The 27,168-nt window shown below is 36.8% G+C and overlaps 1 protein-coding gene across 3 annotated transcripts in view; it reads right to left on the bottom strand.

Moving 5' to 3' along the window:
• LOC145124154 (putative LRR receptor-like serine/threonine-protein kinase At1g56140) overlaps positions 1-14,905 on the bottom strand; it is a 34,635-nt gene extending 19,730 nt beyond the window's left edge. For all 3 annotated transcript variants that reach the window (XM_079059389.1, XM_079059388.1, XM_079059390.1), the window contains exons 1-14: positions 14,719-14,905; positions 4,543-4,738; positions 4,320-4,391; positions 3,697-3,768; positions 3,513-3,584; positions 3,333-3,404; positions 3,108-3,179; positions 2,629-2,700; positions 2,478-2,549; positions 2,329-2,394; positions 2,161-2,232; positions 2,017-2,088; positions 1,865-1,930; positions 1,699-1,764 (exon numbers count right to left, since the gene is read on the bottom strand). In XM_079059389.1, coding sequence (XP_078915515.1) covers positions 1,699-1,764; positions 1,865-1,930; positions 2,017-2,088; positions 2,161-2,232; positions 2,329-2,394; positions 2,478-2,549; positions 2,629-2,700; positions 3,108-3,179; positions 3,333-3,404; positions 3,513-3,584; positions 3,697-3,768; positions 4,320-4,391; positions 4,543-4,738; positions 14,719-14,809 — 1,133 coding nt within the window. In that variant the 5' untranslated portion in view covers positions 14,810-14,905. The remainder of the gene's footprint in view (positions 1-1,698; positions 1,765-1,864; positions 1,931-2,016; positions 2,089-2,160; positions 2,233-2,328; positions 2,395-2,477; positions 2,550-2,628; positions 2,701-3,107; positions 3,180-3,332; positions 3,405-3,512; positions 3,585-3,696; positions 3,769-4,319; positions 4,392-4,542; positions 4,739-14,718) is intronic.
• Positions 14,906-27,168: the final 12,263 nt, after the last annotated feature.

Here is a 27,168-nt window from a genome sequence, read left to right as displayed (position 1 = left end):
AGCCGGTGGAGACAGAGAACAGGTCAGTGGCAGACTTAGTCATGACTGATGTGTTGGAGCTAACGGAAGCTTCAACTAGCCTTCAGGTAAATTGAAGAGAAGGTCAGGGTAACTAGGAAGGAGTCAAGATCAAAAGTTTTTACAGAAATACAGATACACAGTTGAAGCTATGGTGAAGATTGTTTCGTGGCTTCAAGTGGGAGATTGTTGAGTGTGAAGCCATTGGGCTGGTCAAAAGGCAGAAAACATGGCAGAAAACATGGAAGAAAAGCAAGTCAAAAAGGTGGAAAAGGAGAGGTGATCCATATTTCCCGGATGCATGTTTCATGGCTGCTTTTCTTGTTCAATTGTTTACTTCAGACTCTATATATGAGTCTCATCTGTATTGTAAAAATAAGCAACAAAGAGTGAGTGCAGATTAGCACCAAGAAATATAAACTCCTAGTTGCCGGTGGACGTAGGTCAGAGAAGGACCGAACCACGTTAAATCCCTCGTGTTCATCCTTGTGTTCTTGTTTTTCATGAGCTGTGTGTGTGTTTAGAGTCGTGTGTTAAGTGTCTCGATCCTAACACCGTACTTCTAAGGTGGCACATCAGGCTCCAAAGGGCTCATCTTGATTTCAAGATGGCACATCATGCTTCAGGGGACACCATGCTTCCTAAAAGCACACTTTGATCACCGAGAGCACACTTTGATCACCAGAAGCACGCTTTGAACAAGACTTCACACACCAACACTATTTTTAGGTGGTGTCGTGGTGGTGGCAATAGGTTGGAGGTGTTTGGTGATGGGATAACAACGGAGCTACCGGTGGAGGAGTATAAGGCGGTGGAGGCAGATTGCTTTGCTTTTCAAGTTTCCTCCACGACAAGTTTCGATCAGACTTCGTAGAAAGAAGGGAAAGGATAAGAGTTGCAACCCCATCATAAGGCTTTATGAGATTGGCGATAAGTTGCAAGATGACTACACGTGAATGCTTGTTATCTGGAAAGATGTTTTGTAGGCGCGCTCCCATGCTTGCTAAGCGATGGAGTTGGGTGGAATAATGGTATGGAGTAGATAGTTTGAAATCGTATCGTAATCCACTAAGGACAGTAGCATCAAGACGAGTCCATGTTTCTTTGGCGACAACATCTAGGAGGGTAGCAGTGGCGGTGATATAGGAAGAATGATATGATTGATGACTTGATAGGCAAGACAGTGAATCTTGAATAGTTCGGACGAGGAAGTATTTCAAACTCTTTTCCATCTCCAAGCTGATAGGTATGAGATTCTTGATATTTTAAACGGTGAAATCTGGGTGAAATTTGGTGTCGTTAACCATTGATTAGCAAGGAACAAGAGTTAATACCGAATAGAGAAAAAAGAGAGACGAGAATGGGAAAAAGCTGATCGCCGAAGAAGGAAGTAGGGAATCGGCAGCTAGGGTTGATTGTATTTCCTTGATATTTACAATCTCAACCTCTCAATATATACACAAGATGAGACCTACCATTGGGAAGTAGAATCCTAATTTAAATATCTAATATAATTAGATAATTACAACATAATCAGATAGGTATATATCTAATAACTAGAAATGTGATATTAGCTTTGAAAATTATGCTAAAAAGTAATGTATGTTTGCTACTTTTTAACAGAAAATAGACAAGGTGCAAGTCAGAGTTTCAAAGAAATATAAAAAATGAAGCACGTACAGTTGTAAGTTTGGGTCAGTGGCCCAAGAAGGAAGTGTCCCAGATAGTTCATTGTATGACAAATCACTGCATGATAGAACATTGTATGATAATTAGAAAAATAAAAATCATTTTCTTTTTGATTAACCAACCTATAATCAATTTTGCAAATACCAAATCCACTTACATATTGTTGAGAGTTCTGCTCTTTACATTAGGAAGAGTACCAGTTAAGCTGTTGTTTCCAAGAAACCTGAGAATGATGACATGTAAATCTGGTCAATACCAAGACCTATTGACCAAATATTATTTATCAAAGAAGGAGTATATGTGTATTACAAGAAAGACATTTCACTCAAGGTGAACAATCCTCTTGGAATCTCCCCACTCAAATTGTTGAAACTCAAATCCCTGAAAGTAGACACCCAATTGGAGAGCTTGTTTTATATTATATAGGTAAATCTATGTATTCTGATAACTCACAGTGCTACCAAGTCTACATATTCTCCTATGTCATTAGGAATAGAACCAGAAAGTCCGTTATTCCTCAAAGTTCTGCAAGAGATGACATCTTTTTATATACTTAGCTTCAGGATAATAAAGGGAGCATGGGTACTAGACTGAAGAAAAAAAATCAATATAGTAGCTTACAGAACACTCAGGGACTTCAAATCCCTAATAAAGTCGAGAGTTCCATTAGATAAACCGATTATCCTCCTGTAACATTATAAAACCAAAGCAGTAAGATTTTAGTCTGCAAGTTAAAAGATCATATAGTAACTTGCAAAACAAAGGCTTACAAGTCCTGCAGAGAGGTCAGTCTAGAAAATGAAGGTGGTATTGAACCTTCAAAAGAGTTTCCCTCAATCCTGCTATAGAAACATCAAGGATAACTTATAGTGAAAATTTACCAAATGAAAAACATGTAAATAATCTAAGATGCTTGCTTACAATTCTTGTAACTGTGTCCAATTCCCTATAAAGTCCGGTATTCTGCCTGTGAATCCATTATCAGAAGCCCCTCTGAGAAACCAAGAGTTATTTTCCACAACAAATTAAAGACCCAAATTATTAAAAACTGGGAAGAATAAACATATGATGCTCCTTCTTGAATATTGTGTAACATCTTAAATTTTACATTTTGTTGCAATAAGTATTATTTTGGAATATAAATAGTATTGTGGATTTATTTGTAGGACTTATAAATGTTGTTGATGGAAATGAGATGTATTTTTATAAAAGAGTATGATTGTATGTAGGTCAAAGGACCAAGTGTATCATTTAGCACAATGTAGAAGTAGGTCATTGTTACATAAAAACATTCCAAGAAGGAAATGTTGCATTTATCAAACATCCCAAAAGGAAAGTATCATGATTTCTTATATGATGGATAAAGTTCCATAAACATCATTAAATATAAACTCTCTTACACTATCTGTAGGTTCCGTAAATTAGCAAATGAAGGAGGTATTTCACCACCAACTCCAGCACTATCAATGTAACTGACAAAAATGAACATAAACAAAGATGGTATTAGATGAGGTAATTAATAAAATATATATTGTTTACATATATGCACAACAGAAGACAATATAGGTGATTTATTTCCAATAGTAATGAAAGAGGAGTTCAAGATGGGTGTTCTTAGTTCTTACAGCCCTTCCAATCTTCTCAAATTTCCAAGTTCAGATGGAAGGGAACCAGTGAAATTGTTTGTGCCAAATGAGCTGCAACATAAAAGAATATAGAAAACACAAATATAATCAACAAACAATTAAACAGAAGTCACTGAATGATGGAAGATGAAAGACAAAGAAAGCATAAAAAAAATATACAGAGATCTAAGGTCAGTAAGCTGTCCTAGCTCTGGTGGAACCTGCCCTGATAATGCATTGGTCCCGAAACTCCTATAAAAAGTTGAGATTCATCATCATATATCTGAAATCTCAGATGTATTCTTAAAGATATAGAGGTCACAATCATTATTTGAGTTTAAAGTAGCAAAAAGGGATGGCTTACAGGTACTGCATACGACTTAAATTGCCAATGGAAGGTGACAAGGAACCTGTCAAGTAATTCTGGGCTAAATTACTGTAGCAAACAATTCATTTTTTAGCATAATACAAGCATAAATATTCATAAAACATATATATATATATATATATATATATATATATATATATATATATATATATATATATATAGGTTTTAACTTTCTATAGTAGTTAACACTAAGGCCCTGATTGGCAAAAATAAACTAGCTTATAAGTTAACTTATTTTAATTTACTGTTTGGTTAAACCACAAAAGTATCTTAGTTTAGCTTATGAACTAGCTTATAAGCTAGTTTTTGATAAGCTATTTTGAGATAGCTTTTGATAAGCTTATGAAATTTTTAAAAAAATATTCCAAATATGCCTTCAATTATATATATATATATATATATATATATATATATATATATATATATATATATTCTTTTTTAGTTATATATCTAAATGTCTATTTATGTCATTTTACATTGCAATGTAGTTATAAACTACGTTTTACCAAACACTCGGTTACCAACCGGCTTTTCAGCTAGTCTCGTCAAACAGGGCCTAATATAATAACATTATAGTAAAGAAATAGCAGCATTCATACAGATCGATAAGGTAAGTCAAAGTCCAAAGTCCTTCTGGGATTGGGCCCACAGCATCCATTGCAACAACTTTTCTGATTATTTGCAGGGAGAGAATGATTGTTAGAAGATAAATAACATACAAATAAGTAACAAACGAAGCAACCAAAGATCATGTTCCTAATGTTTATTCCGACATGACAAAGTTGTATCTCTGAAGGGGAAAGAACGGAGAGAAGCACTCACACTTGGGTAATGTGGCAAGTAGTAGAATTGGGGATATTACAGTCGCATTTGATGCCGGGATTGTAGGTATCGGCACCAAAGTCGCTAGAGTCCACGGCGGCGCCGGTGCATGGGTTTCCACTTATGTTCCATCCCATCTCTGTTGCTGAGCTCTCTGGTATCCCCCATTGGCTGAACATTGCATTTATAACTCGCACTGCAGCACCAATTTTCTTCAGTTTCATTCATAATGGAGATCATAATCATTGTTACAAGTGACGTTATTCTTAATTCACTAATTAAAGACAGAGCGAGCTCGTGCTACCACCGGAATTATGCTCGTTCAAGGGGTAAAACGAGCAGACGAATATGGTATAAAAGTCGGCGGATATTTGTTTCACAAATTGTCAAACGCAATCCTTTATTTTTAGGTAAATACTAAAAGCCCCATCCTCATCCTAACAATTAACAAATTCCAAATTAGGATTCTGATTTTATTTCTAAAGGAGTTCTCAAAATTTAGAATTCCATAATAACTATAATAACTAGTATTTATAGTATTTTGACTGTGGTGCGTAGCGGGGGCCATTACGTTTTGTAAAATGAATTTTGACGATTCTGTAAATAAAAAGTAATTGTTTGTAGATAAATATACAAAGTTGGTACCACTGACAAAACTGTCGGTAGATGGGGTAAACGGAAAAACTTAGAAAGTCGAAGAGGTGAAAGTGACATTTAACAAAGTTCAGGGGTGATAACAATAAGAAAATCATATTGTCTATAATTTAGGGGTTAAACATTAAACTTTAAAAAGTAAAAGAGTGAAAAATGTTGGTTTTTTATTGATTTAACCATTGACAATATATTCTTAAACATAAAATATATTTGGTTAAACCAATAAAAAAGCTATGATGTGTGTGTGTGTGTGTGTGTGTGTATATATATATATATATATATATATATATATATATATATATATATATATATATATATATATATATATATAGGTTCAAATGTTTGTAGCAACTATTGTGTTCCTAAATGCACCAATCACAATTTAGCAAATAATTAAATAATTAATTAAATCAAAAAGGGTATTATAGTAATCTTTGTATAACTAATTATGATAGATAATTAATATTCCTGATATCACGCAATGATATCACGCAAGGGACGATGATAAATTTAGAACATTAGCCCTAAATCTGATCCACCGCTTCTGCTTCTTCTTCTACAGTCAACGGATCCAAAAGGGAGGACAGACTCTGGTCTCGCAATCGATGATGGACTCTGGAGTTCGATGAGGCTGAAGAAGGGGATGCGGAGGAGCAGTGACGCTGTTGTGGGGTCCGTGAACGCGAGTGAGAAGCGAGGAGCGAACAGGGAGGGAATCCGGTGGTGTTTGTGATGGTCAGTGTTTGGCGATGTCTTTTGATGGGAAAGAGGCTTAGGAGGGCATCACTCTCGGCGATTGCAGGTACGTGGACGGAGGTATGCTCCGACAGCCTCCTGTTCTTCTTCCTCTGGTTCGATAATCCAACAACTAGGGGGAGAGAATGGCAACAAAAGACTGAAATTGGGAAGTGTTTGTTTTTATTTGTTTGTCAGGATAGGAAAAACACGAAAATGGGGTTGTTGGCCATTGACACAGAAGGGAGAAAGGAAGCAGCAAAACAACAAGTTTGAGGGGGACAAGGGTCTCGATTCTTGACTAATTGAAGGAAGAAGAAGTTAACGAAAGCATCCATGGCCAACAGGTGATCTTCATCTTCATCTTATTTTGATTTGAATCCATGGAAATTTGGATGTTTAGGTTTTCCTAAAAAAATTTATGATAATAGATGGGATATAACTCATGGTTGTTTGGGTTTCGGTATTTGACAGGGGAATCCTTGTGTGTTTGTTTCTTGAATTCATGACTGAGAATGAATGCAGATATGTGTTGATGATTCAATCCCAGGTCTTGAATTCTGTAATGTATTCTGTTAGAATTTAGTTATATAAATGTATTCTGTTAGAATGTCTGAGAATAATTGTTAACAACAAGTATATTTGTTTAACTGGTAATGAATTTGTGATACTTTATGGTTGACTTTATAGTATCTACTACATTCTGTCAGAATTTATAGTTTTTATTTTCTACTATATTCTGTCAAACTTTATAGTCTTTAATACATTCTGTCAGAATTTATAGTTTTTATTCTCTTAGAATGCATTGAATTTTTAAAATTTTGAAACTTGATTATGTTTTTTTTGTGGATTTAGGTTTTGAAGAGGCTAACATTGATGTGGAGAAGGAAGAAAACATAGAGAACGAGAGTGTATTATACCAGAATGTGTTATGCTACAATGTACAAAGTGTTGCTTAAAAATAATATTCTTTCAGAATAGATTAGTGTTTTTGTTAGATTTTGATGTTTTTTTTTCTTTCAGAATGTTGTTATTATTCAATGAATCACAATCATACAATGAAATTATTTGGTATATTATTAGTTCAAGAATGATTTTGTGTATTCTTTCAGAATGTATTTACTAGTTTATGGTTGGCATTCTGTCATTCTGACAGAATAAAATCGAAAAATATATTTACTAGTTTATGGTTGGCATTCTATCATTCTGACAGAATAAAATCGGATTTTTAAATTTGAATTAATTTAAAATATTCATATTTTTAAAAATAAAGGAATTAATTATCCCTAAAAATCCGAAAATTTCCTTTTTTAATATAGGTTAATCGACTAAAATGCCCTTATGCTGAAATTTGTGTGATTATATGGTACATGTTATCCTATTCTAATATCATAGACCCTCAGATCATGACCTTTGATTATATTCCATCCTATGGTCCAGATCTGTGCATTCTAGCACACAATAGTTACTAGAAACATAATAACCTAAGCCTATATATATATATATATATATATATATATATATATATATATATATATAAGAGTGAAAAAAAGGATGGTGCCGTTGGCAAAATCGTTCAAGTTTTTTTTTCTTTTGAGCTTACATATAGTTTAGACGCAACATTTGGAGACAAATCATGGTCTTCATTTTGAAAAATATTGAGCAAATTATGAGTTCTAAGTTCTCTAGTTCTCATGCATCTTCAAGTTCTCAAAACAGCTATCTGTGCATTCTAGCACACAATAGTTACTAGAAACAAAATAACCTAAGCCTATATATATATATATATATATATATATATATATATATATATATATATATATATATATATATATATATATATAAGAGTGAAAAAAAGGATGGTGCCGTTGGCAAAATCGTTAAGTTTTTTTTTTCTTTTGAGCTTACATATAGTTTAGACGCAACATTTGGAGACAAATCATGGTCTTCATTTTGAAAAATATTGAGCAAATTATGAGTTCTAAGTTCTCTAGTTCTCATGCATCTTCAAGTTCTCAAAACAGCTTAACCATATGTGTGTGTGTGTGTGTGTATATATATATATATATATATATATATATATATATATATATATATAGAGAGAGAGAGAGAGAGAGAGAAAGAGAGAGAAGGTGGTTCCTTTGAAGTTTAGAAAAAATAGATATTGTAACATCCGTTCCATGTATGAATCAACTTTAATTTGGGTGGCCACGGCGTGGTGGAGCATCACTACAACGTGGCAAAATGTTTTGGACCGCGGGATTTAAATGACCTGGCACGACGTGCATGTGTTGTTAATGAAAATCCTAATTTCGGGCTTTGGGCCTATATAAAGAACATTAAGGATAGGGTTTCATGATCATTAGCCTCCATCTCCCTCTCAAACTCAGAAACCATAACCCTAGACTACATTGAACTTGTGTGCTCATTCTTGGTGCTTTTTCGTGATTTTAAAGGAGAAGGAAGCTCTTGGTGTAGTAGTTAGTTGGCAAGTATTATTTTCTTCAGGTAGCACATCTCTTGGACCTTGGTGAGTGTCCAAGATCTAACCCTTTACTTGCCATGTTACTAGATCTCTTGATTTGTCCCTTTTCTTCGTGTCTTGATGGATTTGAGTGGTAGGATCTCATAAAGTTTGCAACTTTATGAATCTTCAGGTTAAATGGAGTATTTGATGTCTTGGGTCTTATTTATAAATGAGTTTGGGTGTCATTCATGGAGTTTTGGTCATTAAACCCTAGTTTTTGACCTATTAAGAGTTCAAGACATGCATTAGACATGGAAGTCTGTAAAGCATGGATTTTTATGATATTTTTGGTACTAGGAACCCATCTGGAATCGTTGGTCATGAGATCTTAAAGATTAAGTGCTTAATGATTAAGCCATGATGTGTTTTCACCCTTTTTAGACCTAAGGGTGAGATCTTTGCCTCATGGAAGGTCTTAAGAGATAAAGTTGAAAACTTTATCCATTTAGACCATGAAATGGACCAAATATGAGTTGTGCAGCTCTTAGAATCGAAGAAAATGACTTAACCAATTAAGTTGTTCGGAACCCAGTGCCCACGGCGTGGCTAGGGATCGCCACGGCATGACGACCAACTGTAGTTGACTTTGACTTTTGATCGTTGACCGTTGACTTTGACCAAGTTTGACTTAAGGACATTTGGGATATTTTGAGTAGTAGTTTGAGTTTATGTCACTGTTTATTGTTTAGGTGACCGGTAGAGTCGGCAGTTTGAGCAATGATATGTTCAGCTCACATTTCGGATTGTGAGCTGAGTTTTATCTCACTGTACTTATAGGTCGAAGGCATTAATGCCGACCCACTGGATCATGTATCGTGGTATACTAGATTGATGTCGTGCTGGTTATGCAATAGACTAGTAGATTTGTATGATTACCTGTGTTTACTGATTATGGGCTAGATTGGTAGATCAGCCTGATTATCTGTACTTGCTGGTTTTTTATTGATATTGTATATGTCGACATGATATGGTTTGTTGGGTTGACGCGGTCCTGCTTTAACCAAAATATGTTTTTTTACAATCTAAAATGAAGTACAAACACTAAATTACATGTTGAAAAAAAATCAAGTAATTCCGACTTCATATGTGTGAGTTAAGGTATTTTAAACACCGGGACAGAATAAAAAAACGTGTTGAAACAGAAAAAACATAGCATTGATATGTTGTCTTCTGAGGTTTGTATATGATTCAATATTTAACCAAAATATGATTTGTTACAGTCTAAAATGAAGTACAAACACTAAATTACATGTTGGAAAAAAATCAAGTAATTTCGACTTTATATTAATGAGTTACGATATTTTAAAAATCGGGACAGAATAAAAAAAACATGTTGAAATATAAAAAAACACAACATTTATATGTTGTCTTCTAGGGCTTGTATATGATTTAATATTTAATCAAAATATGTTTTTTTATAGTCTAAAATGAAGTAAAAACACTAAATTACATTATGGAAAAAAAATCAAGTTATACCTACTTAATATGAGTGAGTTACGGAATTATAAAAACCAATTCCAGTTTTTTAACCGATTTTTTGTGGAACTGAATAGACTTTGCTATAAATAGAGAACCGCTAACCGAACCGTTTTATTAAATCCGGTTCCGGTTTCGGTCCAATTCCAGTGGTTCTAATACTCATCCCTAATTATAACTATACTAAGGGGTTGTTTGTTTTTTAGCTGCAGGTCTGTGAAATCACTTTTGTCTACGCCGCACAGACCACGTGCAGACATACAACCTCATAGTGTGTTTGTTTTTCGAAATGTGCAGATCTAAAAAGAAGTCTTCACCACACAGACATGTACTAGCCACTTCTAAGGTATGCGAAGGATTTTAACCTAAAAAAACACGCCCTTTTGTTTTATCGACGCCTCCTTATTTCTTTCGACTTCCCATCGAAGCCTCCCAACCCCGTGCCTCTTGCCTCGCTCCAGCACCACCGTTCCTCATCTCCGGTCAGAAGCAAGGGCATCGCCGCCCTCTTCTCCGATCACAGACGCTCCTTTCTGATCAGGGGCGAAAAAAGCTCTTTTCGATTTCCATTGAAAATGAAGATGTTTGCACCTCATGTTTCGTTTTTTTAGTTCTAACTTGAAGTTAATACTTAATCTTGCACGAAAACTCTCTAATGTACTGAAATTTGTTGTTTACTTTTGCTGAAATTGCTTCTTGTTGCTTAAATTTGTTGTTGGATGTTGGAAATCCGAAAAAATTTATAAAAATAGCTTTTCTTGCTTAAAATTTTTGTTAAATGTTGCTGAAAATCAATATTCCTTAGTGTATTTTGCTGGAAATTCCATAAGATTGTTAGAAATCAAGTTTTTTGTTGATGAAAATATGAAAAATAGTGCTGAAAATATGAAAATAGTGCTGGAAATTCCATATTGTTGCTGAAAGGACTCGTTATTGTTGAAAATAGTCATTATATGTTGATTTTTTTGCTGAAATGTGTATGAAATACGACTATTATTGTAACGCCCGGTCCCATGGTACGCATTTAATTTAATTATTTATTTATTTTGAGAGAAAGACTCGACGAGTTGGTAGCCCTAACTCGTCGAATAGAAGGCTGACTATGCGCGGAGTTTAAGTTGTCTACTCCGCGAGTCAAGCTCTTGACTCGGCGAGTAGCTCAGTCAGGGTGAAACCCTAATTTCAGGGTTATGCACCCTATTTAAACACCTTAATCACCCCTTAGCCTCATTTGCAGTCTCCTTGTCCCAAACCCTTAGCTACGAAACCCTAGAGTGCTTTTTGAGTGTGTGAGCCACTTGTGAGTGTTATTTGTGTCTTTTGAAGCTTGTGGAAGAAGAAGAAGTTGGAGGACTCAAGAGAAAGACTGTAGATCCAGAAGTTTCATTCCTTTAGCTACATTTTCTGGTAATAAAGCCTCAAACTTGATCATTCTCTTCTTAGATCTATTTATGACCTCTTTTGAGGGTTTTTGGTCCAAGATTTGCTAAGTTGTGGGTAAGGATTAACCCATGAGTTACTCTTCCAGATCTAGTGCCTTGAGAGGCTGTGAGGACATAAAGGTGCAAACTTTATGCCCTTAGAGTCCTCATGCAAGTGCTAAAGAAATATTTATGGCCTTTTGAACCCAAAAGGGCCATTAATGGAATCAAGCTCGAGACTTTTAGTGATCATTTGATAGCTAGACCCTAGATCTAGGTTTGCATGCGTGGATTTGAGATTCTAAGGCTCTTTGGACAAGATCCATGTCCTAAAGGAATTAGGGTTTTGTCTAAACCCTTTAAGAAGAGTTATGAACGGGTAAAGTTGGAAACTTTACCCTTAGAAAGGCCATTCCAGTGAGCAAACGAACCAAGGACCTTGGATCCAGAAGATAGGGGCTTAATCTATTAAGATGGCTCAAACAGACAGGGGAACTCGGCGAGTCTAGGAAAGGACTCGACGAGTTGAAGTGGGTTGTCCCGATCCTTATGACAGGAAGAACTCGACGAGTCTGCTAAGGGACTCGACGAGTTGACTTAGTTGACCACGTGTCTGAGTTGTTCGTGAACTCGCCGAGTTGGGAGATGACTCGACGAGTTGGGGTTGACTGGGAGTTGACCTTGACTTTGACTTGGACCACGATGTTGACTTTGACCAGGGGTAAAATGGTTATTTCACCCTAAGAAGGATTATCAGATTTTGATTAAGTGTTGTTATGGAATTGATAGTCGGAGAGTCGCCGGAGCAGCAGACACGAATTCCTCACTCGAGTTTTCAGCAGTCAGTCTTGCGAGGTGAGTTCCCTTTCAGTAGGAACGGGTCAAAGGCACCAAGGTCGGCCCGTATATGTGTTATGTTAGTAGTTGAGTGTGGACGGGGCCCGAATCTCCTAGCAGTCGAGTGTGGGCGGGGCCCGAATCTCATAGTATTATTTGAGTATAGTTATGTGATTGCTTGATAGATATACTTGTTGTCTATGTGATGCTTGTACGCATGTTAGTAGCCGAGTGTGGGCGGGGCCCGAATCTCCTAGACAGCGGAGTGTGGGCGGGGCCCACATCTCCTACAAGGGGCGGGGCTCGAATCTCCTAGACAACGGAGTGTGGGCGGGGCCCGAATCTCCATGAAAGTGGGTGGGGCCCGTATCTCCTAGTTGTATGTTATTTGTATGGTATATGGTAGGAAGGGCTCGGGATGATCGCATGGCGCACACCACAGTCTTTAGCCTGAGAGATTTACTCTGATATTTGATATGAGATTTTAATATGTTGACAGATATTATGATATTTTGAGACACGTGATTTATCATTTTATACTATGACGATGATATTATGGTTATAATAATGATTTAAAAACAAAATTTTTGGGTTGTATTTTTGGGACGTTTCAATTATTATTAAAATTTTGGTGTTGAAAAAACCATTTTAAGTTTGTAAAATCAGTTGACTTAAAATTCAGTTTATTTTAATAGCATGTAGACGTTAAAAAACAAACATATTTCTTATTGCAAACTGCAGACGTTTGACCCACCTCTTCTGCTGCAAAGACTTGAAGATGTGGTTCGCAGACTACAAACATTTTGGGTTCAAAAAGACAAACAACAACTAACTTTATATGCAGTGTTTATCGTCATTTAATCTAGAAAGAATTATCATACAAAGAGTTCAAGAATGCAGTTGCGACATTACACTTGATACATATTTGACGGATCTCACAAGTCAATTTGTTTGTTTTAGTCAATTCTAGAACTCGTACAAAAGTTTTCTACATTATAATTGGTCAAATAATATGGCCTTGGTTAGGTTGGTGTGCACATATTTTCTATTTATTTTTAATTTTTGAAAATAATTAATTTGTTAAATGCAAATAATAATACCACGTTATCACAATTTGGTATATAACTACGTATTAACAAATTTCACACTTTTGGTCTAAACTATTTTATTAACAATTTACTCGATCAAATAAAAATAAAACATAACTCATACTTATGTATTCATAAAGATAATACAAACTAATTAAATTGATCAAATTTATATATTGCCTATAAGCAGGCCGGCCCTAGAGGGTGGGCAAGCTGGGCGACCGCCCCGGGCCTCGCCAAATCTCGGGCCCCAAATAGTGATTAATATTATATATATAGTTTTAAAATGATAAATACTATACGTATCCGAAAAATAACCAAATGTGCTTGTATTTCATTTGGTTTGAAGCGTAGGAATGGTTGTGGTTGTTAATCCGTGTTCGAACCTCACTGCTCCCAAAAAGGTCCTTGTTATATATATATTTTACTAAATGTTAAGGCCCCTCTAAAAAACGTGGAGCCACTAGGAAGAAATCACCCACATCAAAAATTGTTATTGTTGAAATTCTATGTGTAAACATATTCTTTTTTTTTTTCTCAAAAGTGCATTCTACAAATATATCCTATCAAAACTTTCAATTCAACAACAAAATTTCCTATTATGTTATACAAATTCAAATGGAAAGATCATAAAAAATAATGAAGGGAATATTATTAGTTCATGTCGACAGCTTCCAAAAGGAGATTAAATTCTGATTCAAGAACAAAACATTATTTTTTTTGTGAACTTTTGCGCGTGGTTGATTTAATCAATTAGATTATGCTAGGTTTAGGTTTTCTTCTATAAGGTGATTTTTACAAGATTTTTTTATTTTATTTTGTTTTATCGTATTAACTTTATCTTTTATACGATTAGTATTTAATACGACACGCGATGCAATGGAGAACTCATTTGCAAAGTGGACTACAATTTATAAAAATAAAGTTTCGGTCCAAACAATTATGTATGAGGGAGTAAATAATAATTAAGAAATTATATTAATAAAAATGAAAACTATAAAAACAAAGTCTGTAAGGGATCAAAGACAATTTTAAAATATTGTATTAAGTTTTTAAATTTAACAAATTTTCCGAGGTGCAGCAGTGAAGGGCCTCAAATTTTATTCGGGCCTCAAATCGTCTTGGACCGGCACCGCCTATACGGTTCGAAAAAAGATAATATTAAAAGTTCTTTTAATAAATGCTGGATTTGTTAGGTAATCTACTGAGTAAGTTCTTTTAATACGAATGAACATAAAACTCAAAATGAAATCTGAATAATGAGAGAACGATGTTCTCTTCCTACAAAACACACACACACACACACACTGAGCAGAAAGCTATGGCAGCTGTGCATAATCGGAGATCATAATATAACTGAAGTACTGAACGGATGAAAACGTAAACACAGAGAGAGAGAGAGAGAGAGAGAGAGAGAGAGAGAGAGATGAAGCAGTACCTTCAGCTGGATCGGTGGTGTTTTGAGCTCGAGTTAGGGCGTCGGTGATCATCAAGCCGAAGAAGAAGCACAACCACAACCGTGATGCCATCGCACAAAACCTCCGTCTGTGTTCCGTTTCAAAGTTTTTAGAATAAAAGATTGTTTGCAAAGAAATCTAGCCACTAATTTGAAAAGTCATCCGATATCTGGGGAATGGAAGTACGGAAGCCTTCTAGTAAGATAGGTGTTATATATCTTTGAACTTTCAACATTTGTATGTCATGCAGTCGTCATTTAATTCTCACTCAATATTTTATACCTCTTTCATATTTCGTTCCTTTTTTTATTATGGTATAATACAAATAATAATAAAAATAAGTTTAATATAATATTTAACATAATCAAAATATTTCATTAAATAAAAAAAATATATAAACTATTAAAATAGTATTATAATTGTTTGAATTAAATGATATTTCGTGTGGTAGATTTAAGAGGATGTTACTATCCGATTTCGGGTGACTTTGTTTAAATTTTAGGTATCATATATTTTACAATAAACGTATGTTTTGTATGGTTTTTATATATTAATATCTACCGGGGCATTGTCGAGGACCGGGGACTATCCCCATACTTATCCCCGGTCAATTTGGGGATTCCCCGGTCAAACCGGGTGTAGGTTTCGGGTTTCCCATTGAGTATGAGGTTTTTTTTTTGTATGGGTCTTCATTTGGATGGATCGATTCGAACCAATCCAATCAAGTCGACCCAAAATAATTTTGGTTTTCAAAACATAGATCCAAATAGTTCAAATTAAATTCAAATTTGATCTGATCCGATCCAATTACAATTCGGTTGGATCGAACTTTAAAATTAGGTTTTCAAAAACCGGAACATTTTATAGAAGAAGCAAAAACAAATTATTTAGTTTTGATTTGAAATTTATAAACAACTACTAAGAAGTAATATTATAATTTAATATATTATAGATAAAAAACTATTGAGAGAAAATACATATTTATGTTTTTTATTAGACGACACTTTTTGAACCTATTTGAAAAAAATAAATTATAAAATTAAAAAATAATTATAGATATATTAAATAAATAATAAATTGTTATTCAGTTTTTTTGAACTATTCAGTTATTATTTTATAAACCAAAACCAATCCGAAATGTAAAATAATAATCTGGTTTGTTGAAAACTAATCCAAATATCCGAACCAAATAGTTCAATATAAATTGTCTAATTAGACAATTCTGTTTTATCCAAATAGTGAACCCTAGTTTTTTTTCCATCCGTTTGCACCAAGGATGGTGAAGTTGTAGAATGATTTATGAGTATTAATTAAAGAATAATATTAATTATTATAAATCCCTGAATTATAGGTAGAATCACTGATTTACGGGAATTAACATTGATTGTACAACTAGGATATCCTCTGGAATTAGCCTATAAATAGGCATTTTTCCTCTGGTGAATAAAGTATCAGTTCATTCCAAAAGCTTCATGGTATTAGAGCATTAGAAGCCTCTTTTTCACCTTCATCTCTTCTAGCAATCTTTGTTCTAGCCTTCTCTTTCTTCAACAGATCTCATGGCTAATGACAAAAGCAATCTCACATCAGATGCTTCTTCACATCCTTCTACCCTCAATAACCTCAACATATCTGGTTCATCCTCTCACGATAATGAAGCTGTATCTCTTGTTATCAGTCACAAGTTTAATGGCCATAACTTTCTTTAATGGTCACAATCTGTGATAATGTATATTGGTGGAAAAGGAAAAGAGGAAAATCTTACTGGAGAGATCGAGACTCCAAAGTCAGATGATCCAAAGTACAAAACATGGAAGGCTGATAATCACATGATTAATTAATGGTTGATTAATTCTATAAATAATGATATAGGAGAAAACTTTCTTTTATATATGTCTGCAAAAGAGCTTTGGGATGTTGTCAAAGAATCCTACTCCAATTCTAAAAATACATCAGAACTTTTCGATATTAAAGCCGCCCTTTATGACCTCCACCAAGAAGACACCTCTATCACACAATAATTTAACGCTCTTACTCGGTATTAGCATAAGTTAGATAAATTTGAACCATATTCCTAGAAGTGTACTGATGACATTACTCTATACCAAAATATCGGTGAGAAAATGAGAACTTTCAAGTTTCTTCATGTACTCAATAAAGAACTTGATGCAGTCAGGAGTAGGATCATGAGTATCAAGCCTCTTCCTCATGCCAAAGAAGCATTCTCAGAGGTTTGACAGGAAGATAGCAAGAAAAAGTCCATGCTTGGTGCTTCCCCTAATCCATCAACTAAATATTCTTCTACTCTTGCTGCCCGAGGACAACAAAAAGGACAAACTTGGTGTGAACATTGTTGTAAATCTGGACATTATCGAGAAACATGTTGGAAACTTCATGGAAAACTTGCTGATTAGAAACCAAAATCATGTAAAGACAAAGAAACTCATGGAAATATGGTTGTTACTCTTTCAAGTGTTGCAGAAGGAAAAGGGGACACATCCAATTCATCTCCTTTCACCAAAGAGCAATTGGAGGCACTTCAAAAAATTCTAAGTCAATCCATTCAACCAAACACCACTCTTAGTATAGGGTTGTTGACCACTAAAGGTAACCATTCATTAGCCCTTATGGTCAATAAAAAGAATATTAACCCTTAGATTCTTGATTCTAGAGCATCAGATCATATGACAGGAAATCCGAGCATTATTTATGAGTTTCATGCAACTCCAGAACATCACACAGTAAAAATTGCAGATCGCACATTGTAACATCCCAAAATTTAAGGCCAAAAATTTCGTTTTTAAAATAAATGATAACATAAAACCATCGGTATAAAAACATTCATAATGATATCTCATGTCACAACCAATGTCTCAATAATCCAAAACATGTCCCCATAAAACCATTTTGTCAAAAGTAAAGTAAATCAGAGTACATTCCCAGGAAGCTCCATGCGGAAAACATGTATGTGTGTGATGCGCTGCTACACCGCCCGCTCCTTCCCCTTAGACGAAGAGGTACCTGAAACCAAAACTGGAACTGTAAGCATGAAGCTTAGTGAGTTCCCCCATCATACCCATAACACATAATCATCGGTATCTTTCAACCGGTAACCGGGAGCTACCCTCCCCTTCGGTATCTTTCAACCGGTAACCGGGAGCTACCCTCCCCTTCGGTATCTTTCAACCGGTAACCGGGAGCTACCCTCCCCTTCGGTATCTTTCAACCGGTAACCGGGAGCTACTCTCCCCTTCGGTATCTTTCAACCGGTATCTGGGAACTAACCTCCCCTTCGGTATCTTTCAACCGGTATCTGGGGACTATTTCATCCCTATCCCTATCACATATTACAGGTCATCAACATATTGGTTTCATAATAACATACATAAGCATACAGAGTCACATAATGACATATCATAATCATACTACTATACATGCATGGGTTTTATCCACCCCTTCGGTATCTTTCAACCGGTAATTGTCCTCGGTATCTTTCAACCGGTAACCAGGGCTAGTGAGCCCTACTACTACTTAACACATACTCAGCACAGATATAACAACCAGACAATTATCACAAAGATAACCATCTCAACCATAATCACCTACTGGTGGGCCGGCATTGGTGCCTTAGACCCACCCCTACTGGAAGGTAACTCACCTCGTAAGGCTGACTGCTGAAAAGCTGATCGACAGATGTCTGATTGCTGCTTCGGTGATCCTCCGGCTATAATCCCCATAAAACACTTAGTCAGACACTGATAACTGTTCTTAGGGTAAAATGACTATTTTACCCCTGACCAAGTCAAAGTCAAAGTCAACTTCCAGTTGACCTGACTCGCCGAGTTGGGCCTCCAACTCGTCGAGTCTCTACCCTTCATCTGTCCTTCTTCACGCTTCTACTCGTCGAGTTTAGCAATGACTTGACGGGTTCTCCTTCTAAAACAACCTCGAATGAACCTTCATCCGACTCGCCGAGTTGTATGAACAACTCGTCGAGTTCATCCTCGTCCTACAAACAAGTCATGTCCTTGACTCGCCGAGTTGTATGAACAACTCGTCGATTTCATCTTCAAAAGTTGGGAGATTGCCTTGGACTCGCCGAGTCTGCTCATGCACTCGTCGAGTCCTATGAACTCCAGGTCTATGGCTAAGTCCAATGCGTTGGGTCACTCCCCCCGGACCCTTCTAAGACCATTCTAACACTCATTGGGTTCCTTTGAACCCTAACAGGAAAGGGGAGTCAAGCCTCGGACTCGCCGAGTCCCAAGAACAACTCGCCGAGTCGAGGTTGTCCAAGTCTCATTTCTCGATTTCTGATGTACAACACTTGTCCAAATGATAGATCTAGGCTCCTAAGATCGATATAGCACGTAAAGTTACGAACTTTACGTGCATGCATGGGATTATGAGCTAAAAAGACCCTAAAAGAAGCTCTTGAGTTGCATGGGGCTTTCCATGGGTGCAAAGGCAGTCCCTTTCTGCCTTCTAATCCCTTTAATGAGCCTGGATCTGAAACCTTAACCCCCACCATGCTTGCAATCATGGTTGGTCACCAAGAATAGCTTATAAAAGCCCTAAATCTCCCCAAAAAGGGATCTATTACAAGAAGGAGCAAGGTATCGACTTTATACCTTGCAAGAACTGTAGATGATGCACAAGTTTGACTCCTCTGGCCAACCTTTTGGTTCCTCAAGCTTCTCCTTCCTTCTTGCCACCACAAACCACTAAGAATCACCAAAAAGGCCTTAGATCTTCACTGAGGACGATTAGGGTTTGATGTGAGGGGGGTTCTGAGAGCATAAGGGACGAGGGAGGCTGAATAAGACGTTTAAATAGGGTGCAAACCCTTGGATTAGGGTTTTGTCCAGCCAGAGTCTACTCGTCGAGTCATGCTGCCGACTCGATGAGTCCGCCACTTAACCCCCGGGTCCAAGTCGCTACTACTCGACGAGTTGGGCCATCAACTCGCCGAGTCTTAGTCCAAATTGTGAAAAATACTTGAATGAAATACATACCAGGAACCGGGTGCTACACACATCCTCCAAAGTAGCGGGTGTGGGTTCAATCAAAGTAAACCCAAATCTAACCCTCAAATATATTCTTTATGTACCCAAATTGGAAAATAATTTATGATATGTTCGTAAATTTGCACGTGCACTCAATTATATGGCTAAGTTTTACCTAGATATTTGTGTGTTTCAGGACTTGGGTTTAAGGAAGATGATTGGCAGTGCTAAGACGTGTTATGAGCTCTATGTCTTACAAAATGACGCTCTTTCTGTCGGGACATCTCAAAAATTTAGCTTGTTCTCTTTAAATAACCAGTCTCGTTCCAATAAAAATAGTGATATCATGTAGTGGCACTATCGTCTCGGTCATTCAAACTTTTGCTATTTGTCAAAAATGTTTCCCTCATTGTTTATTAATAAACGTCCCGATTCTCTTTGCTGTGAAATTTGCCAACACGCAAAACATACTCGAACAACTTATCATAGTATACCATACACACCTTCCAAACCATTTTTATTAATTCATAGCGACGTGTGGGGGTCCCTCACGAGTTAATACTATAATCGAAAAAAAATGGTTTGTATCTTTTATCGACGATCACACTAGGTTAACCTGGGTTTATCTCATGAATTCTAAATCAGAAGTGGGTGAAATTTTCAAAAACTTTCATTCTATGATTCAAACTCAATTTCACACCAAGATTCAAATCCTTAAGACGGATAACAACAAAGAATTCTTCAATTCTATTCTTAGTCCTTATCTCACTCAACACGGTATCCTACACTTAAGCTCCTGTGTAAACATCCCTCAGCAAAATGGAATTGTTGAAAGAAAAAATTGACATCTCCTTGAAGTTGCTCGATCTCTCATGTTTTCTACTCAAGTTCCCAAACACTTATGGGGTGAAGCTGTTCTCACAACCACCTACCTTATAAACTGAATGCCCTTACGGGTTCTTAACTTTCAAACTCCATGTCAAACTGTAACAACCAAAAAATACAGATAAATTTTTGTTTTTAAATTCATTCAAATCATATGATACTAATATCAAAATAGTCAAAAGAGTACCATAGTAACATGTTATCAGAGTACAAATTCCCAACATCTCTAAATGCGGAAAACCATAGGGTGATGCGATGCGATCAGGCCGGACCCTTCCCCTTCACATTGGAAGTACCTAAAACATAAACTGAAAACTATAAGCACAAAGTTTATTGAGTTCCCCCAAAATACCACATACTAAACAAACATACAGCTAAGCATATATGTGTGCTTGCCTACCCTTCGGTCTATTTTAACCGGATACTATCATGCATATCTGGGTGCTTGCAATCCCCTTCGGTCTATTTCAACCGGATATTGTTAAGCATATCTGGGTGCTTGCAATCCCATTCGGTTGATCTCAACCGGATACTGAGTCTATTTCACCCATACTACTACCACATAATATCGTTACAAGAATAATAGAGTCATCAAGCAATACAGGCATAACTGACAATTGTCACAAAGACAATCATCACATTACATCATAAACTAGTGGGCCGATATTGGTGCCTTCGACTTACGGATACAATGAAGGAAAACTCACTTCTCGATCGATAATCAACTACTGCTTCTCTCACGATCAGCTACACTAGTGCTACTCCACACCTAGATAATCATGTAAGGAAAACCTTACATTTTTGTTGGATTAGTGTCTAAGCCCGTAACTATATTTGGTAAGTACTTGACCCGGTTGTGCATGGTCCTTTTGGGTTGCCTTCACCATAGCAACTTGACAGGGTAATTTATGAAGAGAGAGAAGATATTATGGTTTATTAATATATTATAAGAATAACATATTAAAGGAGAAATCATATTATTTGATTAATATTAGTCATAGATTAATTAGAAATTAATTTGGTGACTAAAAGATATTAATTGAATAAAGGGACTTAAACTGTCAAATGTTTGATAGTTGTATTTTGGGCTGGGAAACCTAATGGACTAAGGGGTGAACGAAATTATGATGGGAGTCCATCATATTTTCGTCCATGGCCTTATTCCAGAAGGTTCCATGGGCTGCTTAATGTTTAAGCTATCCATTAGGGTTTTGACTGAAACCCTAGCTGCTCACAATATAAATATATCCCCTAGGTTACAGAAATCGGCCACTGCTTCTCCTAGAACCCTAGAGCCGATTTCAAGTGCCTCCCTCCCTCTCTCAAATACTACCCTCTTGCTAGTTGGTGTTTGTAAGCCATTAGAGGAGTTACACTTGTGACTCTAAGCTCAAGAAAGAAGAAAGATTCAAGCAAGTAACAAGAGGTAATCTTCTAGATCCGGTTTGGTCATTATAATTTCAAATTATTATCATTAGATCTAGGGTTAGAAAGTCTTGGATGAATGCATGTACAATTAGAGAAACCTAGATCCAAGCATTAGGGTTTGCATGAGCACATAAGATGTTCTTGTGGCTCAAACCCATCAGTGGTATCAGAGCTATGTTTGGTTTGTATTGTATTGATGCCTTATTTATTTGTTCAAGCTTTAAAATCGATTTTTATGCCAACTGCCTGATGAACTCGACGAGTTCCATGAGGAACTCGACGAGTAGGTTGAACTCGACGAGTTTAGCTGTCAGACAGAGGGAATTTCGGGATTTCTTGCTGTTTTGCTTAAGGATAATTACCTAAATTGTTTTAGCCTAATAAAATCCGAATTTTATTACCTTTTTATCAATATCCTCATCAAAACAAAAGATAATTTCCAATTGTTTAAATAATAATTTCCTTATTTGATAATAATTGATTATTTAAATTAATTGATGAATTATCTTGCAAGTAATACTGACTAGGTCAAATTTAGATAATTATTAAATTAAATGTTTAATTGAAAAAATTATTTGCTATTTGATCTTTATGTTTTAAAAATGTTCAAAACTTGTCCTCAAGTTTTGAAATTTAAATTTTATGATTAAAATTGTTTAATTTGAACTATTTAAATTTCAAACCCTAGAATGTTACAAGTTTAAAATTCAACCTTATACTTTACAATATTATAAGATTGATATATATATATATATATATATATATATATATATATATATATATATATATATGTATAGCTTAAAATGCTAGTCTTACCGTTAGTAGGCCTCATTTACGAAGCCGATCTATAAGGGGGGGTATAAGGTTATGGCCTATAAAATGACCATTTAATGGGTGTCCACTCTCACCCACCGCTTCCTTGATTGGTGGAGGGTCGTTAGCCGAACGGGTAGGATGGGGCAACCATTCCTCATTAAAAGTATAACGAATCTATATAAAGTAACTAAATGTTTTTTTACAAAATTCCCAATCTTAGTTACTTTAGGAAAAGTGAATTGATGCAATCCCATGAAATTACACTTTGTACCCTTGCTTAGAAGTTAGTGGAGTGTGTGTGGTTAACCGACACACTAATTAGTTCTAAGCAAGGTTGTAAAAATCGTTCGACGGTAGCTCAACGGTTTACTGGTGTTAAGGGATTAATCGGTCTTGGCGGGGATTAATCGGGGACCATAGATTATTAATAAAATATTAAAATTAATTAAATATTAATATATCTTACGAAAAACAAGTACTTCAAAATTAGAAAATAAAAAAATTTGTAATTTGGAAATACGAAAATATGAACATTTTGGTATATTATTTGAAATTTTGAAAATTTTGGAGTAAAAAAAAAAGTTGGTTTTTTGAATTTTGTTAAAAAATTTTAAATTTTTTTTGACATTTTTTGACTTTTTTTTTCTTTTGTTGACTTTTGTTGACCGATTAATCTCGCCAAGGCCGATTAATCCCGCCAAACCCGATTAATCCTAAATTTCCGATTAATGTCCTAATCATCGACGGTTGGAGAACGCCAAACGATTAATCCACGATTAATCGCTGATTAATCCCGATTTCTGCAACCATGGTTCTAAGCAAAGGTGGCAAAGGGTGACTCATTGTTGGTCATAGTTCGATTGAGCGTGTGTGGTTAACCGGCACATCGAATGGGTGACTGTAACAATGAGGGCACCATGTACATTTGCATGGTTATTCACACCCGCTTTGTGATCCTCGGCATCCCAGTCACAAACTTGAGGGGCATATCGAGATTAAAACATGTCATTGAAAAGTTCAATGAATCTCAAAGGAATCTAGGGTTTTTCAATACATTTAAAACTTAATCTTCTTTTCGTTTTTCATGATGGAGAATTAGTGAATCGTCATTCACTTACCTTCAAATTATTTGCATGTTAGATTACGGTATCCCTTTTCTAATATGTAAATAATGTTGTTGGATCCTAGCCCTAATTTCTCATTTTGGGTGTTTAATTAGGGATTAATTTCTAATCAAACTTTGTTCTTTTCTTCAGATGTCGAACTCAAACAACAACAACGCTTCAGGCTCAACCTCATCCGGCTCGTTCTCACTCATGAACTTGTGTGGAAGAGTGATCTTTGACGGGACCAATTTCAATGATTGGATCCGTAACATCCGAATGGCCACTCGTTACGAGGACAAAGAGTATGTCCTCGATAAGGAGCTGAAGGAGGTGAACATCAACACTGCTACTCCCGAAGAAATCGCTGCCTTTGAGGCCCATGAGCGTGATGCCACGAAAGTCCATTGCATCATGCTGGCGACCATGACTGCTGAACTACAAAAGTCCTACGAGGACTACTATCCCTACGAGATGCATCAAGACTTGGTGGACCGGTACCACCAAAGTGCGAGGCAAGAAAGGTATGAGAGCATCACTTCGATGATCACTACCAAAATGGGTAATGGAGAGTCCCTTACCGCTCATCTGCAAAAGATGCAGAGATATATCGATCGCCTGCTGAAGTTAAATGTTAACTTCGATGAAGAGCTGGCAATTGACATTATCCTTCACTCCTTGCCTCCATGCTACAACCAGTTCCGCATGACCTACCACATGAATAAGGAAGAGGTCACCTTGAGCAAGCTTCAAGGATTGCTTAGGACTGCTGAGAACAATCTCAAAGATAAGTCTGTTGCATCAACTCCCACTCCAACCGCTGCTCCTGTTTTGGCCATTGGGCAAGGGAGGGGCAAGAAGAGGAAGACTCCTTCAAAGAGCCACCACAAGGGAAAATCCCAAGATGGTACCTCTTCTAGTGGAACCAAAGTTGGTTCTGCTAAGCCCAACTCTAACCCGAAGGAGGCAGAGTGCCACCACTGCCACAAGATAGGGCACTGGAAGAGAAGCTGCCCGGAATATCTACAAGCCATCAAGGATGGGAGGATCAAGCCATCTTTCGCAGGTATTTACACAATTAAATCTAATGATTCATCACATGCTATTTCTTGGGTTCTTGATACAGGATGTGGGTTTCACATATGTTCTGATTTGCAGGGACTAAGAAGAGATAGGGATGTGGAGCGTGGAAGGATAAATCTAATCATGGGGAACAGAAGATCGTCGCCTGTCACCAAGATTGGAGTGTATTCTCTAGCGCTTAGTAATGGATTAGGATTAGATTTAAATAATTGTTGCTATTCGCCAGATATGGCAAGAAACATCATTTCATTTCATGGTTTGTTTAGACAAGGATTTAGATATTCATTTGATAATGAGAAAGGTTCTATTTATGCTTATCTAAATGGTGTTTTATATTTCGAAGCATTGCCTTGTAATGGAATTTATGAAACTGTTATGGTTGTAGACAACCTAGGAAATGATGTGTTGTGTGTGGATTCTTCCAATAGTATGGATAAAGCATGTTTGTGGCATTGTCGTCTTGGACATGTCAACAAGAAACGCATAGCCCAACTCCAAAAGGATGGAGTGTTGGAGGCATTCGACCTTAGGGACGATGACATGTGCGAGTCTTGTTTACTTGGAAAGATGACCAATTCACCCTTCACTGGCACTTGTGAAAGGGGTGAGGGTCTATTGGATCTCATACACACCGATGTGTGTGGGCCCTTTAGATCAACCACAAGGGATGCGAACCGCTTCTACGTGACTTTTACCAACGATTATAGCAGATATGGGTATATCTACTTAAACAAGAAGTGGAGAATCAATTGGGTAGGAAAATCAAGCACAAGTCAGAAACCTTTGAAAAGTTCAAAGAGTTTAAACAAGAAGTGGAGAATCAATTGGGTAGGAAAATCAAGATGCTTCGATCCGATCGAGGAGGAGAGTACCTAAGTCTTGAATTCCACGTCTACCTCAAGGAATGCGAAATAGTTTCGCAATTGACGCCACCAAGGACACCACAATTGAATGGTGTAGCTAAGAGGCGTAATCGAACCTTGTTGGACATGGTTCGTTCCATGATGAGTCGTGCTTCACTACCAATCTCATTTTGGGGGTACGCCTTAGAGACTGCCGCCCATATCCTTAACTTAGTCCCTACGAAGAAGGTTGCCAAAACGCCTCACGAGATGTGGACAGGGAAAGCTCCCTCGTTGGTACATATCAAGGTTTGGGGTTGTGAGGCTTTCGTAAGACGAGAGACTCACGACAAGCTCGAACCTCGTAGTGAGCGGTGTATTTTCATCGGCTACCCTCAGAAATCCTTTGGATATCTCTTCTATAGACCGAGTGACAATGTTGTCTTCGTTGCGAGGAGAGGAGTTTTCCGAGAGCGAGAGCTCATAAGCCAAGGAGACAGTGGGAGGCAAATCGATCTTGAAGAGATTCAAGAGCCGAGCGATGAAGGAACCTCTAACGCTGGCGCTCAACCCGAGGAGGAAACTCCGGTTGAACCGATTGACGAGTCCTTACCTCTTAGACGTTCCGAAAGAGTTAGGGTTCAACCCCAGTTTTATGGTTTTCATATTACTATGGAAGGGGATACGTTCATTAGTGATAGTACACTAGTGAATTTGGACGAACCTAACAGCTATAAGGAAGCCATGGCAGGCCCGGAGTCTGCAAAATGGAAAGAGGCAATGGGCAGCGAGATTCAGTCCATGTACGACAACCAAGTTTGGAATTTGGTTGACCATGTACCCGGACGTAAGACGGTCGGGTGCAAGTGGATATTCAAGAAGAAGACCGACGTGGATGGGAATGTGCACACATATAAGGCGCGATTGGTTGCGAAGGGCTTTACTCAAACTCCCGGGGTTGACTATGATGAGACCTTCTCACCAGTTGCGAAAATAAAATCTATTAGGGTGATGTTGGCCATTGCTGCATTTCATGATTATGAAATATGGCAAATGGATGTTAAAATAGCTTTCCTTAATGGGAAGTTGGCTGAGGATGTTTACATGGCTCAGCCAGAGGGTTTTGTCAATGCGAAGCATCCCAATAGAGTGTGCAAGCTTGAGAAGTCCATTTATGGACTTAAGCAAGCGTCTCGCAGATGGAATCTTTGCTTCGATGAGAAAGTCAAAGAGTTTGGGTTTATACGAAGCGAAGATGAATCGTGTGT

This window comes from Lactuca virosa, chromosome 7 (assembly GCF_052849685.1).
Source record: "Lactuca virosa cultivar CGN04683 chromosome 7, Lactuca_virosa_CGN04683_v6, whole genome shotgun sequence".
Taxonomy (NCBI): domain Eukaryota; kingdom Viridiplantae; phylum Streptophyta; class Magnoliopsida; order Asterales; family Asteraceae; genus Lactuca; species Lactuca virosa.
Note: the sequence above shows the minus strand (reverse complement) of the source record. Positions and strands in the feature narration are given on the sequence as shown.